General features: G+C 48.5%; 1 protein-coding gene across 4 annotated transcripts in view; it reads right to left on the bottom strand.

Annotated features, from left to right (window-relative positions):
* The window catches only part of CSGALNACT1 (chondroitin sulfate N-acetylgalactosaminyltransferase 1), a 339116-nt gene that overhangs the window by 7709 nt on the left and 317407 nt on the right, over positions 1 to 14000 (bottom strand). For all 4 annotated transcript variants that reach the window (XM_070781517.1, XM_070781520.1, XM_070781519.1 and 1 more), the window contains exons 6-7: positions 4112 to 4290; positions 3179 to 3273 (exon numbers count right to left, since the gene is read on the bottom strand). In XM_070781517.1, coding sequence (XP_070637618.1) covers positions 3179 to 3273; positions 4112 to 4290 — 274 coding nt within the window. The remainder of the gene's footprint in view (positions 1 to 3178; positions 3274 to 4111; positions 4291 to 14000) is intronic.

Here is a 14000-nt window from a genome sequence, read left to right as displayed (position 1 = left end):
GGCCTAAGCAGAGAGAGCTGAGGCCGGGCCTGCACACTAGGTGCATGCTGACCACTCGTCAGACAGTGGGGGGCAGGGCCACGTGGCAGAGGGAGCAGCCAGGCATCGTGGCCTCAGTGCTGGAGAGGAGATGGCCCTGGGCGGGGGGGCGGGGCGGGCAGCTTGGGAGACCCCGGGCAGGGCTGCCCGCCTGGCAGAGCAGCGGGTCACACCCGGGTGCCAGGGTCTGCAGACAACTCCTCTGTGATCAGTCTGAGGGTCAGATTGTGGAGGGCAGTTCACCCCCAAAGGAATCAGGGGTCAGGGCTGTGCTGGTATGGCCAGGACCAGCAAGGAACTCTCTCCTCAGCTCTGTTTCGAGACGTCAGAGGGCGCCCAAACCAGGCCCCGTGGGAGGACTGACGTCTGGAAGACAGGCAGCTCCTTCTCCCTTCACAGATGGGGCTTTGAACACTTCATTTGGAGCATACCACATGGTTTGTGGGATTTTAGTTCCCTGACCAGGGATCGAACCTGTGTCCCCTGCATTGGAAGCGCAGAATCTTAACCACCGGACCATCAGCAAAGTCCTCAAAGATTTCTTTTTTTTAATAGAATTAATCTGTGTTTTGGAATTTCATCTCTGGCCTAAGGTGACAGAGAGACTGGAGCGTAAGGAGAGAGGATTTCTGACAGCTTCTTGCCTGGGGCCTCAGCAGGAACTGACAAGGCTCAAACCGGGAAAGGGGATGTCTGAAATTAGCAATTATTTAAATTAGGGTTATTCCTTTCTTGGAAGGCTGTTTCTACACTAAAGCATCAGCAAGGCTCATCTCAGGTTTAAAACTCAATAGGTCAAACAATAGTATGAAATCCCATGATTTCACTTAATGCTGATTACCAACTGTACTCAAATGTACAGAAAGAAGTAACCCGAACACAAAAGAAGATCCCTTAAGTTTGGTTTCTTGCCTTTGTCTGCAGGCAAATGTTATCAGATGTCATCCAATGTCAGAGGCAACAGCCAGAAGTGATAAGTGGTACCCAAGTCATCAGCAGGGCTGCCGGCAAAGCCTGCCTCTTGTCTGGACGTGGCCGTCACCTGTCACAGCCGAGTTCTGCATTTGAGCTTTGCCTTCCCCTTGATACAGACGTGTTCCAGCGAAGGCTCTCGAGAATTTATTAATAAGTATGTGTCGGATGTTTCAAGACTGAGCCAAAATGAACCCCTGGCAGGAAGTCTTTCCTAATTCGCCCACCTCCAATCACCACCTTTTATTTTACCCCCTCTCTGCACCCACACGTCCTCTCTCCACCGTATTAACTTCTGGGGTTGGATGTTCTCCTCTGACATTTCCCTTCTGTTTCGGTTCTCACCTAAATCCCAAGCAAAACTGTTTCCATCACACTAGGTAAGTGAATCCCGGTATTGACCTGAGCTCTAGCTGGCTGTGTGACCCAGGCTGAGTCTAGGAGAAAGAGTGAAGGTCTCAGGTGGACTTGGATGTGAGTGGTCAAGGTTGCAGGAGAGCTCAGAGGCCTCGGAGCTGTGGACACAGCAATCTGAGTTCTGCTTCTGACCTGACCACTTATCCTGAGGATCTGAGAAACTGGTTTGACCAGATTCTCCAGCTTCCCTACAGGAACAGCAACAAAAGGATGAAACTTTTAAACTGTTCAATGAAATGACATCCCTGCAAGAAGTAAGGCCTTGATTTGAAGCTGAACCACGAAGCCCATTCAACGTCAAATGCAAAGCAGTACTTTGTTTAAAATCAGAGGAACTAATACTGAATGGCTGAAAGGAAATAAACCTGGAATTCGATTCCCACTGGAGCCCTATGAGAAGCTAAGAACTCTATGGAAAGGAAATGTGAAATTTCTCTGTCTCAACAGGGGCGGTTATCACCCCTAAGTAGGTAAACTTGGTTCTTGGGGAGTGAAGAGCTCTCACAGTGTTGATGTGCAGAGCACCTGAGTATATACACAGCATGCAGAGTCGGACAAAGAAGCTGCGATATTCAAACTTCCCTGGGGGAGAGAGGATGATGGTCAGGCTCCAACTGGGGCGGGGTGCAGAATCACCCTTGTCCAGCCTGCAGCAGCCCAAGCTGGAACTTTCTGGAAAAGGTCATTATATATCAGCTGCCAGAGAAGAACAGGAAGGGGACCCAGGATGCGGGGCGGGGGGGCGGGTGGGGGTGGCGGGGATGGGAGAGAACAGGTTTTCCTACATCTGGAAGCTTCAACACAGAATTGGCCCTCCTAAAGAACTTCTTAGAACACGTGTTCAATGAAATCAGCTTCCCTTCCCACTGCAGGAAAGCACTGGGGAGTCCAGCACTCCTCAGGGTCACAGGGAAGCTTCTGTTCTCCAGCGTGAGAGGAGACAGGACGCGGCTTTACCTCCACAAGAGACAGGGCTCTCAAGGCAGTGGCCCCCGCCCGCAGCCTGAGCCCGCATCGGCTTTAGACAAGCCCCCTGGTCTCTGCAGACGATGGCAGCTGGGTGACAACAACCCTGGGGGGCGTGCCTTCCAGCGACACGGGGACTCTCTGCTGCCTTCACCCATCTTTCTGAAACCTACACTGTTTCTCTGCTTAAAGGACCAACGAAGACATCTCAGCTTAAGGAGTGCCTGGGTGCTGTGTCTACCATCACCTGTGCACCAGGATCTCAGCACAGAGTCCCTCCCACACTCCTGTGAAAGCCACCTGGCTGGTAACACTTCCAATGCTAATGGAACGGTAAGTGGGAGCAGTGATCTGGCCCCGTGTCCCTAACTCACTGTGTGCTCGGGGGGTCAGCCACCTCTTTCTAACTTTCATCTTCTGCCTGTCCAATCGGAGCCTGAATCTCAGCTTTCTTACCTCGTAGCGCTTTGCAATAATAAAGGGAAAACGTGCTTCGTCCATAATACAATGATATTGGTTTCCAAAATGCCAGAAGAAAGCTATGAAGGTGTGAAACTACCTTTCTTAAGGTATTGCTCCTGTTTACTTCCCACTTTTAAACACTGCAAGTACTTTTTAATGGATGAGGTGCTGGAGCAAAGGCCAGAAAATCTGCCAAACTTACAAATTACTTAAGGAAGCAACCCTCAGATTTCCACTCACCTCCACTCGTGGCCAGGTGCCCCTGGGAACGACAGCCATGAAACAGAGCACCCCCCACCCAGGCCCCAAGGGGAGCACTCACCAGCTGCTGCTCCAAAGCAGGGATTGCATCGTGATGGCCGTATATTATGCCTGGATTGTACTGACTGAAAAGGACGGGATAAAACACCTTCTTCCCTGCACATCAGAAAACAAACATTCGCTTAAAGGGACAGATAAAGCTATTAGGCTTATTCACTTATATTCAACCCTCGGACACACCCCTGGCGTCTGCATGCACGTCCCTGTTTCTCTTCACTAGACCCTGACAGATCTTAGAACCGCAGCAGGTAGACCAGATGGACAGACTTGGATTCCTGACTTCCCAGAATGGGGGTGATGCTCCAAGGGCTGATGGCCAGTGGCTCCAGCATTGGACACCACCAGTGGGAATGGGTGTGAACAAGGGTCTCAATGCCCCCTGCCCAGCCAGATCTTAACCCTTTAACTACTGGCTCTCAGGGCAGCTGGCCAGGGTGACCTCAGGCAGCAGGAACAGACTCAGGGAGCCCAGGGTGGCTGCTCTTTATCCACTGACACAGAAGCATTTCAGGTTTTTTAACAACCAACACAGCCATTCCAGTGGCTAGCAGTTGAGTGTCAGCCTTGCCACTGAGTCCCAGGCTTTGAGAACAGTTTTTGGGTCGTGGGTTCTTTCTGCTCGGGGCCCCTCCTGCCCTGGGGGCTGCGCACAGACACGCCCTCCCTGTGGTTTCAGCCCACGTCCTCCCCACCATACTTGCTCCTGGTTATCCCCTGAAGCTGACCTCCCAGGAGAGAACAGAAAAGGGGTTATGGACACGCCTTTGGGACTGAGAGCCTGGAGCTACGGTAGCCAACAGGCCCCCAGCGCGACACCAAAGGAGGAATCAATGAGACAGCTCCCCTGTCTCCGTCACTGGGGGGCCGAAGGCTGATGTGGAGCTGGTGATCAGAGCGAGCTGTGCCGAGAAGGGTGCCCGGGAGGGGAGCCCACCTGGCTGCGCGTTCAGCCTGCAGGTGTTGAGGAACTCGGAGGTGAAGTAGATGTCCACGTCGCAGAAGAAGAGCAGCACGTTGCTGCCCTTCCAGGAGCGGGCGCCCACGTCCAGCCCCTTCCCCCGAGAGAATTCTCCGCTCAGCTGGATGAAGGTGAAGTTCCTGAAGTTGGCGGCTCTGAAAGGGAGACCAGACACGGTCACTCAGGGGCCCAGGCTCGCAGGACAGAACTCCCTGGAAAACGCACAGCCAAGGCCCACGGCATCCCGCCACGTGTCCTCTGCGACCTGAGGGCGCTGGGATTAAGGACATGAAAATATCTAGTGAAGTCTGGACGTGTTTTGACGCTCAGTCATGTCCAACTCCTTGTGACCCCCTGGACTGTAGCCTGCCAGGCTCCTCTGTCCATGGAATTCTCCAGGCAAGAATACTGGAGTGGGTAGCTTGTCCCTTTTCCAGGGGATGTTTGCAACCCAGGGATGAAACGTAGGTCTCCTGAGTTGCAGGCAGATTCTTTACTGTCTGAGCCAGTATAAGTACCAATTTATTTCTTGTTTCTTCCCATATTGAAAACAACTGTCAAGGCTAATGTGAGGGAGAGAACACGAGCCACAGAAGACCAGGCAACAGAACCTGGGACAACCCCATGGCCCTGGAGCCAATGAAACTGAAACCGCTGGCCAAAGAAACATAGCCACGCTGCCACGGCCCCACCAAGCAGCTCCTCGTCAGCGCTGAAGTCCAGGCGGCCAGCAGGACGGTCTGGGTCTATCCCCAGACACTTACACCTGGACCCCCTTTCCCACCCATAGGTGAAGCGGCCAAACATGCCAAGGACACACCACTGGGATTCAGAAGGTTGGGGCATCTGGGGCCTGGCTCTCCTGTGCATTAAGGCTGTGATCTAAGTAAGCCCATAAATCTCCTGGAGCCTCGGTTGCCTCACCTGCAAAACGGAAATAACGACACCTTCCTTAACTGCTCAGAGTTACCAGTGAGGCAAGCATTGCCAAGAGCATAAAGCACTGGGTAAGTATCAGCCAGTCTGTTACCAGCACAGGGCTGGGTAAGGGAGTCCAGGTGTTTCTTCACTTGGCTGTTCCTGCCCAGAACCTTCTGAAATGGGGCATGGCTTGAACAAAATTCCAGGAATTCATCCAGTACCGAGTGGGATGGGGCTGCTTCTCCCAGAGAGAACCAGACACCCACTCTGGTCCTACTGGAGCGCCCAAGTCCACCTGTACAGGCCTTGCATCCAGCCAGCACCCCCTCCTGCTGGCTGCATGTACCTCTCCTGCCTGATGGCTTCCTTGCTCCTGGCTCTGAACCCTCCCCCAACCCAGCCTATCCCACCCCCCAAGTTCTCTCTAATCTCGTTGCCTCAAAAGAGGTTCAAAAACCCATGTGGTGATGGTTGAGTCACTAAATCATGTCCAACTCTTGCGACCCCGTGGACTGTAGCCTGCCAGGCTCCTCTGTCCGTGGGATTCTCCAGGCAAGAATACTGGAGTGGGTTGCCATTCCCTTCTCCAGGGGGTCTTCCCGACCCAGGGATCGAACCTGCATCTCCTGCATTGCAGGTGGATTCTTTACCATCTGAGCCACCAGGGAAGGCTCCTCAATAACCCATACCCACTGTCTGAAGTCTGAAACTGTCTTGGGTGAAGGTCAACACAAATGCAGAGCCATGAGCTTCACACATGCAGCTTAATCAGCGGAGCTAGCTCTGCTACCTTTTCCTGATCTGTCACCTCCCTTTAGACCTGGGCATGAGCTTGCTCATTTTTTATCCTGGAAACCTGGGCCCAACCTTGTCCGAGTCTGAGGCCAGACATGGCAGGAGGTCCGGTGGCTGGTGGAGCACCGCAGGGCGAGTCTGGAGCCTTGGGCCAGGCTCTGGAGCCGCCCAGCCCCACTGGGTGCTCAGCAGGTGCTGGCGACTAAACGTGTCCACAGACGAACCACTCCAGTCCAGCCCCGCCCCGCGTTACCCGGGCAGTCATTTCACTTCTGGCTGCTAAGCCTCATGGATGCGTTCAGGCCCTTCACAAGCTAAGATTCCACTGCTGGCTGATTCGCTCTACGTGAGGGGGAATCTCCTCTTTCTGAACTCCATCTCGACTCTTCTCCCCGGGCAGGTGGCCCCGGATCCTATTTCCTGAGGCGCGCCTTGAGGTTGCGTCCCAAAGCTTCCCCCAAAAGGCATGGTTCGGCCTCCTTGTCCCCAGAGAAGACATCCAGCTGACATGCAGCCCTTCACCATCCTCCCACCCCACCGGAGGTTTCTGCAGCCCACCTCCCCCTGCCCTACCTGGTCACTTTCCAGGGCGGTTCTACCCTTGAGAGATGCGTGACTCTCCACCTGTTCATCTGAGCCAGCCTCTCAGGACGCATCCCCCGCCGGGGGGCCCGGCTTCCTCTCAGAGCTGCAGCAGATCTGTGCTCTCGACAGTCTCACAGTCCACACTCTGTGGGACCCGCCCAGCCCACGGGGACATCCATCAGCTGATTTCCAGGGCAGGCAGGGCTGCCCTGCTGAAGCATCAAATCCCGGTTCAGATGTATCTGACCCAGGACTCAGGTGCCTCCTCCCAGAGGCTTCCCAAGGTCTGTCATTAGAGCTTTCAAATAGAAAAAAGGCTTCCTATTTGAACAACAGCAAGTAACTTCTGCCAAGAGTGGAGGAGGGCAGGTCCCTGAATTGTGATGTTAAAAGACACTCAGGATTTTCGTCCCAAATAGCCTACGGTTTATCGGTGCTGACATACCAAATATTTACACAAATAGCGTATTTGCTACTTACTGTGTAGAATGTCACACATTTACACAGTCGAGTCACGGTGAATAGTTAAAATAATACAGGCAGCGTTAGAAACTGAACTACCAGGGCTTCCCTGGTGGCGCAGGGGTAAAGAATCTGCCTGCCAACGCAGGAGACTCGAGGTCAATCCCTCATCCAGGAGGGTCCCACATGCCACAGAGAAGCTAAGCCCATGTGCCACAACTACCGAGCCTGTGCTCTGCAACGAGAGAAGGCATTGCAATGAGAGAAGCCACCGCAACGAGACAAGCCAACACGAGAAGCCCGAGCAACGCAGCAAAGAGTAGCCCCGCTCGCCACAGTGAGAGACAAGGCCTCACAGCACGAAGACCCAGCACAGCCAAAAATAGATAAATTATATATGTATGGACTTCCCTGGTGACTCAGATGGTAAAGCGTCTGCCTACAATGAGGGAGACCCAGGTTCAATCCCTGGGTCGGGAAGATCCCCTGGAGAAGGGAACGGCTACCCACTCCAGTATTCTGGCCTGGAGAATTCCATGGACTGTAGAGTCCATGGGGTCACAAAGAGTCGGACACGGCTGAGCGACTAACACTTTCACTTTCTTACTGAACTAACATCCGGGAAGACGAGCAGCCTGGGGGCTGAGCGAGTGGCAGGGAGATGACTGAGCAAGAGCTACAGGTCTGGGGGGATGGTGGCTGGGGGGGACACACGTGCCCCAAACAGAGGTCAGTCTCATCTGTTCCACCCCCTGGTTCCCCAAACCCTGGTCTGAAGTGAAAGTGAAAGTCGCTCAGTCATTTCTGACTCTTGGCAACCCCATGGACTCTACAGTCCATGGAATTCTCCAGGCCAGAATACTGGAGTGGGTAGCCGTTCCCTTCTCCAGGGGATCTTCCCAACCCAGGGATCAAACCCAAGTCTCCCGCATTGCAGGCGGATTCTTTACTGCTGAGCCACCAGGGAAGCTCAAGAACACTGGAGTGGGTCCCAGCACCTGCCGGCGGCACGGGGACCGTGTACTAAGAGGATGTGCAAAAGCAAGGTCACGTTTCAACACAGAACACCGACTTGCTGCAGTGGGTCATTGGTGTGGGGATGTGCACAGCACGACCACAGGCCCAGCCCGGATGCAGAGGCACACAGGCCGGGGGCCATGCTGAGCTCTGTCCATCTCCACCCCCTCCGCCAAAAGACGGGCACGGATGGTGTGGACACGCAGGGACCTCCTGCATCAGCTCTGCGGTCTCCTCCCTGGGGGATCCACTTCCTCCACAGACTCCAGGGAAGATCCCCCCCGATCCTCATGGTCCCTATCGAGTGGCATCCCCTCCCGCCCTCCCGTGGGACGAGGTGTCCTCTCTGGGCCCCCAGGCGTCGGGGCCAGTCCCTCCTCCATCCTCCGGGACCCAGTGCCCTCTCTCACGCCCTGTGCACTTGACCCCCCTGGCCTGCAGGACAGGGGCTGCCCTTACCTCTATCGTCAGGGGCTATCAGCGCTTGCAGTAAACGGTGCCCATGGGACGCAGAGCAGCTCCGTAAACACCAGATGAGTCAGGAGATGAGTCCATGGACTCAGACCTGGGACCTGTGGGAGGCGCTGGCCCAGGACACCACCTCGTCCTCTGGGGTGGGCCTCCCTCCCCAATCCGGAAGACGCCCCAATCAACTCTTTCTCAGGCACAAACCCAAGCTTTACAGAAGATTACAAATACGTCAGTAAAAGGAAAAAAAGAGTGCTGAGGAAAATACGATGTAATTTGGCTTGAAATATTTCATTTACCCATACAAAGAAATGTAATATCTAGCGGCATGTCCAGAGTAACACGGGCTTCTCAGGTGAAGCTAGTGGGAAAGAATCTGCTTGCCAGTGCAGGAGACGCAAGAGATGCAAGTTTGATCCCTGGGTTGGGAAGATCCCCTGGAGGGGAGCATGGCAACCCACTCCAGTATTTTTGCCTGAAAAATTATATGGGCAAGAGGACGCCTGGTAGGCTACAGTCCTTGGGGTTGCGAAGAGTCGGTCACTACTAAGCAACTGAACACACAAACGAGAGTAAGTGCCTTGTAAGAAACGGGGTTTTTCACAGCATCACATTTTTTTCCTGTGTAATTTCTTGTTATGAATCAGAGTCTGCAGCTCCAAATGGCCCCAGAATTACTTATAATTATTTCTTCTCTTTTCTTCTTGAACTGTAATTATCGACTGACAAAATTCTTGAGCTTCTCCTTCAATTCTTTTCTCTTAATATAAGTCCGATGCATGGGGTCTCCTCCAGGTTAGGTGTAGTCATGCTGACAGAGTTTAAAATGACCTGAGGAAGCTACTGTTTCAACCGAGACTTAATTTCTTTAATTGACTTGCATTTCCCAGAACTGCTGGCTTAAAAATGATAAAAGATCTTGCTGTCTAATGTGATCTACTCTAATATCAATATCTTCTGACTGCTACAAGGAAATTATCTTAATGTGACACTTCCCACAAAAGCCCTTCATTAAAAAAAAAAGCACATTTAAAAATTTACATAGAAATACACATTTAATGTATAACTTAAAAATTTAAATCTAACATCCCTGAACACTGACATTGCTTATGACTTCTACTTACTAAAGGGATATGAATACAGTAAATAATTTAAAGCTAAACATATTCCCAGCTAGTTTTTCATAGCAGGCATTTTAAAAAATTTAGAGTTCTCTAGTTTCTGAGCTTATATACAAGCCTGCTTATACAGTTGTTTCAGCAAGTTTCTTTTGAAAAGATAAACAAAATTGACTAACCTTCAGCTTATTATCTTGAAAAATAACAGATGACTCAAATCAGCAAAATTATAAACAAAAAAGGAGACATTACAGCTGATACCACAGAAATACTAAATATCATGAGACAACTGTGAACAATTACATACCAACAAATTAGATAACAGAAATTGATTAGTTCCTAGAAACATACATCTTATCAAGACTGAATCATGAAGTAATAGAAAATCTGAACAGACAAATAATGAACAAGGAGATTGAATCAGTAGTCAAAAATCTCCCCAAATAAAAACCCAGGGCTGGCTGACTTTACAGATGAATTCTACCAAACATTTAAAGAATTAATGCCAATCCTTCTCAAACGCTTCCAAAATATTGAAGGGAGAAGAGCATTTCCAAAGTCATTTTATGAGGCCAACATTACCCTGGTACCAAAGTCAAACAAAAACACAAAAGGAAAGCTACAAGCCAACATCCCTGAACATAATGCAAAATTTTCAACAGAATACTAGCAAATTGAATTCATGAGTTCATTAAAAGGATCACACACCATGATCAAGAGAGATCCATCCCTAAGATGCAAGGATGGTTCAACATCTGCAAATTAATAAAATGTGATACACCACATTAACAGAATGAAAAATAAAAATTTTATTATCATTTAAATAGATGCAGAAAAAATTCAAACATCCTTTTATGATAGAAACACTCAACAAATTAGGAATAGAAGGAATGTACCTAAACATAGCAAAGGCCATATTCTAGAATCCGCAGCTAACACCATCGTTCTCTCTCAAAGTCACTCAGCTGCATCCGACTCTTTGGACCCCACGGACTGTAGCTCCTCTGTCCACAGAGTTCTCCTGCCAAGAATACTGGAATGGGTAGCCATTCCTTTCTCCAGGGGATCTTCCCAAACCAGAGATAGAACTCAGGTCTCCCACATTGCAAGCAGATTCTTTACCGTCTGAGCCACCAGGACAGCCCACTAACATCATAATCAACAGTAAAAATGTAAAAGCCTTTCCTCAAAGGTCAGGAACAAGACAAGTGTCCATTCTTGCCACTTTTAAACAGCACAGTATTGGAAGTCCATGCACTGGAGAAGGAAATGGCAACCCACTCCAGTGTTCTTGCCTGGAGAAGTCCAGGGATGGGGGAGCCTGGTGGGCTGCCGTCTATGGGGTCGCACAGAGTCAGACACGACTGAAGCGACTTAGCAGCAGCAGCGGCACCAAAGTAATTAAGCAAGAAAATGAAATAAAACGCATCCATCTTGGAAAGAAAGAAATGAAACTGTCACTATTTGCAGATGACATGATACTATATATGGAAGACCCTAATGACTTCACCAAAAACCCATTAAGAAGTAACAAATGAATTTAGTACCGTTGCGGGAAACAAATTAACATAAAAATCAGTTGTGCCTTTATCAGTACAGATGTATAATTACTGCTTTATGCAGTTATCTATTAAATGAGAGAGGAAAAAAGCTATACACAAAAAAATACGTTTTTACTGTGTCTTCTGTTAATGTAGTTACTTTTCTGGCGCTCTGTGTTTCTTTGTGTGGATTTGAGTTTAGTATCCTCTCCCATCAGCCACAAATACTCCTTTCCTTATTTCTTATTTACCAGTGACAAACTCTCTCAGTTCCTGTTCAACTGAGGATGTCTTAATTTCTCCTTTATTTTTGATGGATGGTTTTGCTGAATATAGAATTCTTGGTTGACAGAACTTCACCTTCAGCACTTTGAACATGCCATCCCACTTTCTATCTTATAAAGGATTCCTTGGCCCTGTTGAGTTGCTTCACTCCTGCTGCTTATGTAGAGAAGAACAAATCTGACTCCATATTGGATCTGCTTCTTTTACTTTAAACTTGGTATTCTACTGCTTTTGCTACAAGTTAAAAATGTTGCCTATAGCCTGAAATATACAAGAAGACTGTTCTCAAGGTCTTGACCTTTACAGGTATAACATTTTCCCATTCATATAGCGACAAAAAGTTGCAGGACAGGGAATAAGATTTGTCTTGTTGGACGTTAAAGGAACATTGTGACCTGTGAACAGCTGCAAGACCAAAGGATTCCAACACCAAGAGGTTTTGCAACAACCAACCACATTCCCTCCCCTTTCAGTAAAAGAGGAACTTGAATTCTAACTGGAGGAAGACGGTTCTTTGGGACATTAGTCCCACTTTGAAAATAAAGCCACTACTCCTTGCCCCAACACTGCATTTCTCAGTTTATTGGCCTACAACGTGGTGGGCTATAAAAGTTTGGACACAGTAACACAGATTCTTTTACTCTTTGTCTTTCAACTATTTGTTGCATGTCTTTGAGTTTTCCTGTTTGGAGTTTTTGAGCCTCTTGGGTGTGTAGTTTAATGTTTTCATCAAATACAGGGAGTCTGGGACCATTATTTCTTCAGGTATCTCTTCCTGCCTCTATGTCTCTCCTATCTTTCTGGATAGGATATCTCCCAGTATGTCTACGTTGGCATCCTTGATGGTATCCTACAGGCCTCTGAGGTTTACTCAGTTACTTTATTCTTTTGTATTTTTGTTTCTCAAACTGTATCATATCAACTGACCTAAAGTTCACTGATTCTTTCTTCTGCCCGATCAAACTGGATCTTGAGGCCCCACAGTGAAATTTTTATTTTAAATATTGTACTTTTCAACTCCAGACTTTCTATTTGGTTCTTGTTTTAACTGATCTCTCTTTATTTGGTGAGACAAGGCTCTCATATTTTTCTTTACTTCTTTAAACACCGTTTCTTTTAATTCCTTGAACTTATTTAATACAGTTGACTTCGTGTCTTTGGCTATTAAGGATTACACCTGGGCCTCCTCAGGAACAATTTCTAACAACGGATTTCGTTCCCTGCACATGAGCCAGAGCTCCAGCCATATACTGGCGCCCAGTGGCTGCCAAGCTGTGACTCCTATGGGCTGCTGGCCTTCAAGGTTATTGACGAGATGAAGGCAGGGAGAGGCATGGAAAAGAGGCAAGTTAAAGTTCACAAAGCTCCCTGTTCACACCGAGATTCGGTTATTTAGAGCACTTTCTATTCTATTGCAAGCTTTAATTTCCATAGTCTTATAAAAGTTGATTCTGACGATTTTTACTAATTTTCCCATTGCTTTTATGGAGGAGAATTTTTGCAAGGTCTTTATTCCACCATTTCACTGATATAGCCTTTAAAAAAAACTGCTGCATTATATTACATTGTATGAACTAAATTTCACTTAATTTTTTTCATAGCATATTTTCTCTAAATTTTTACTTGGAAAAATTTAAACCATTAGAAAGGTTGTAAGCATACTAAAGTACCTATATACCATTCACACAGGTTCATCAAGTGTTAAAATTTGGCTGTATTTCCTTCCTTCCTCTGAACCATTTGAGGTTACAGGCATCAGGGCAACTTCACTTTCAAAAATAAGGACCAAGATACATTCCTTTATAAATAACAGTGATGTACTTACACTCAAGAAAGTTAACACTATCACGATACTACAATCTATATGCCATGCTCAAATCCCCCAAAGAACCATTTGGAACACCTAAAAATACAGGCACATCTGCACAAAGAAGTGGTCACCAAGCTGAGTGGCGCTTGGTCCCTTCTCTGGCAGATGCTGGGCGAGATGGCCACAGCCCTGAGAAGCTGCCTTCATTTGTGAGGCACTTCCCAGTGTCCAGGACTCTTTATCTTCTAGAAAGGAATTGACTTTGTAGCATTTTTCATTTTAGCAGATGAGACTCTTTTCTAAAAAAGTCCTTGTTGGGACTTCCCTGGTGGTCCAGTGATCAAGAATCTGCCTTCCAACACAGGGGACACGGGACTTGATCCCTGGCCAGAGAACTAAGACCCCACATGCCGTGGGGCAGCGAAGCCCCCACCTCAAAACTAGACAGAAGCCTGCACACCGCCATGAAGAGCCTATGTGCGGCAAGATCTGACGCAGCCGAATAAATACTAAAAAGTAAATAGATAAAATGAAGCCTCCTTGTTTATGAAGAATATTAAAGTAACAATTACGCTCAAATTTCAGACAACTTTCTCTCCAGGTTTCTTTATGGATATTCTAATAAATTGCTCCCGAAGATACACATCAAACAAGTCCCTTCAAAGAGGCATGAAATGCAGACAACACCATGGCAACAAAGCCTGGTTCCTGACAGCACACACGAAACCCTCGGGCACACGGCTGCAGGACAGGTCAGGGTCTCGGTTCCAGTGCTTCCATCTTGGAGACTATCCTTCTGAAAGATGCCTTCTTGTCCTCACGACTGGACAAAGATGCCACACGGTAAATTAAAACTCATGCAA

Source organism: Bos indicus, chromosome 27, assembly GCF_029378745.1.
Source record: "Bos indicus isolate NIAB-ARS_2022 breed Sahiwal x Tharparkar chromosome 27, NIAB-ARS_B.indTharparkar_mat_pri_1.0, whole genome shotgun sequence".
Taxonomy (NCBI): Eukaryota; Metazoa; Chordata; class Mammalia; order Artiodactyla; family Bovidae; genus Bos; species Bos indicus.
The sequence above is the reverse complement of the archived record's forward strand: the minus strand, read 5'-3'. Positions and strand labels throughout refer to the sequence as shown.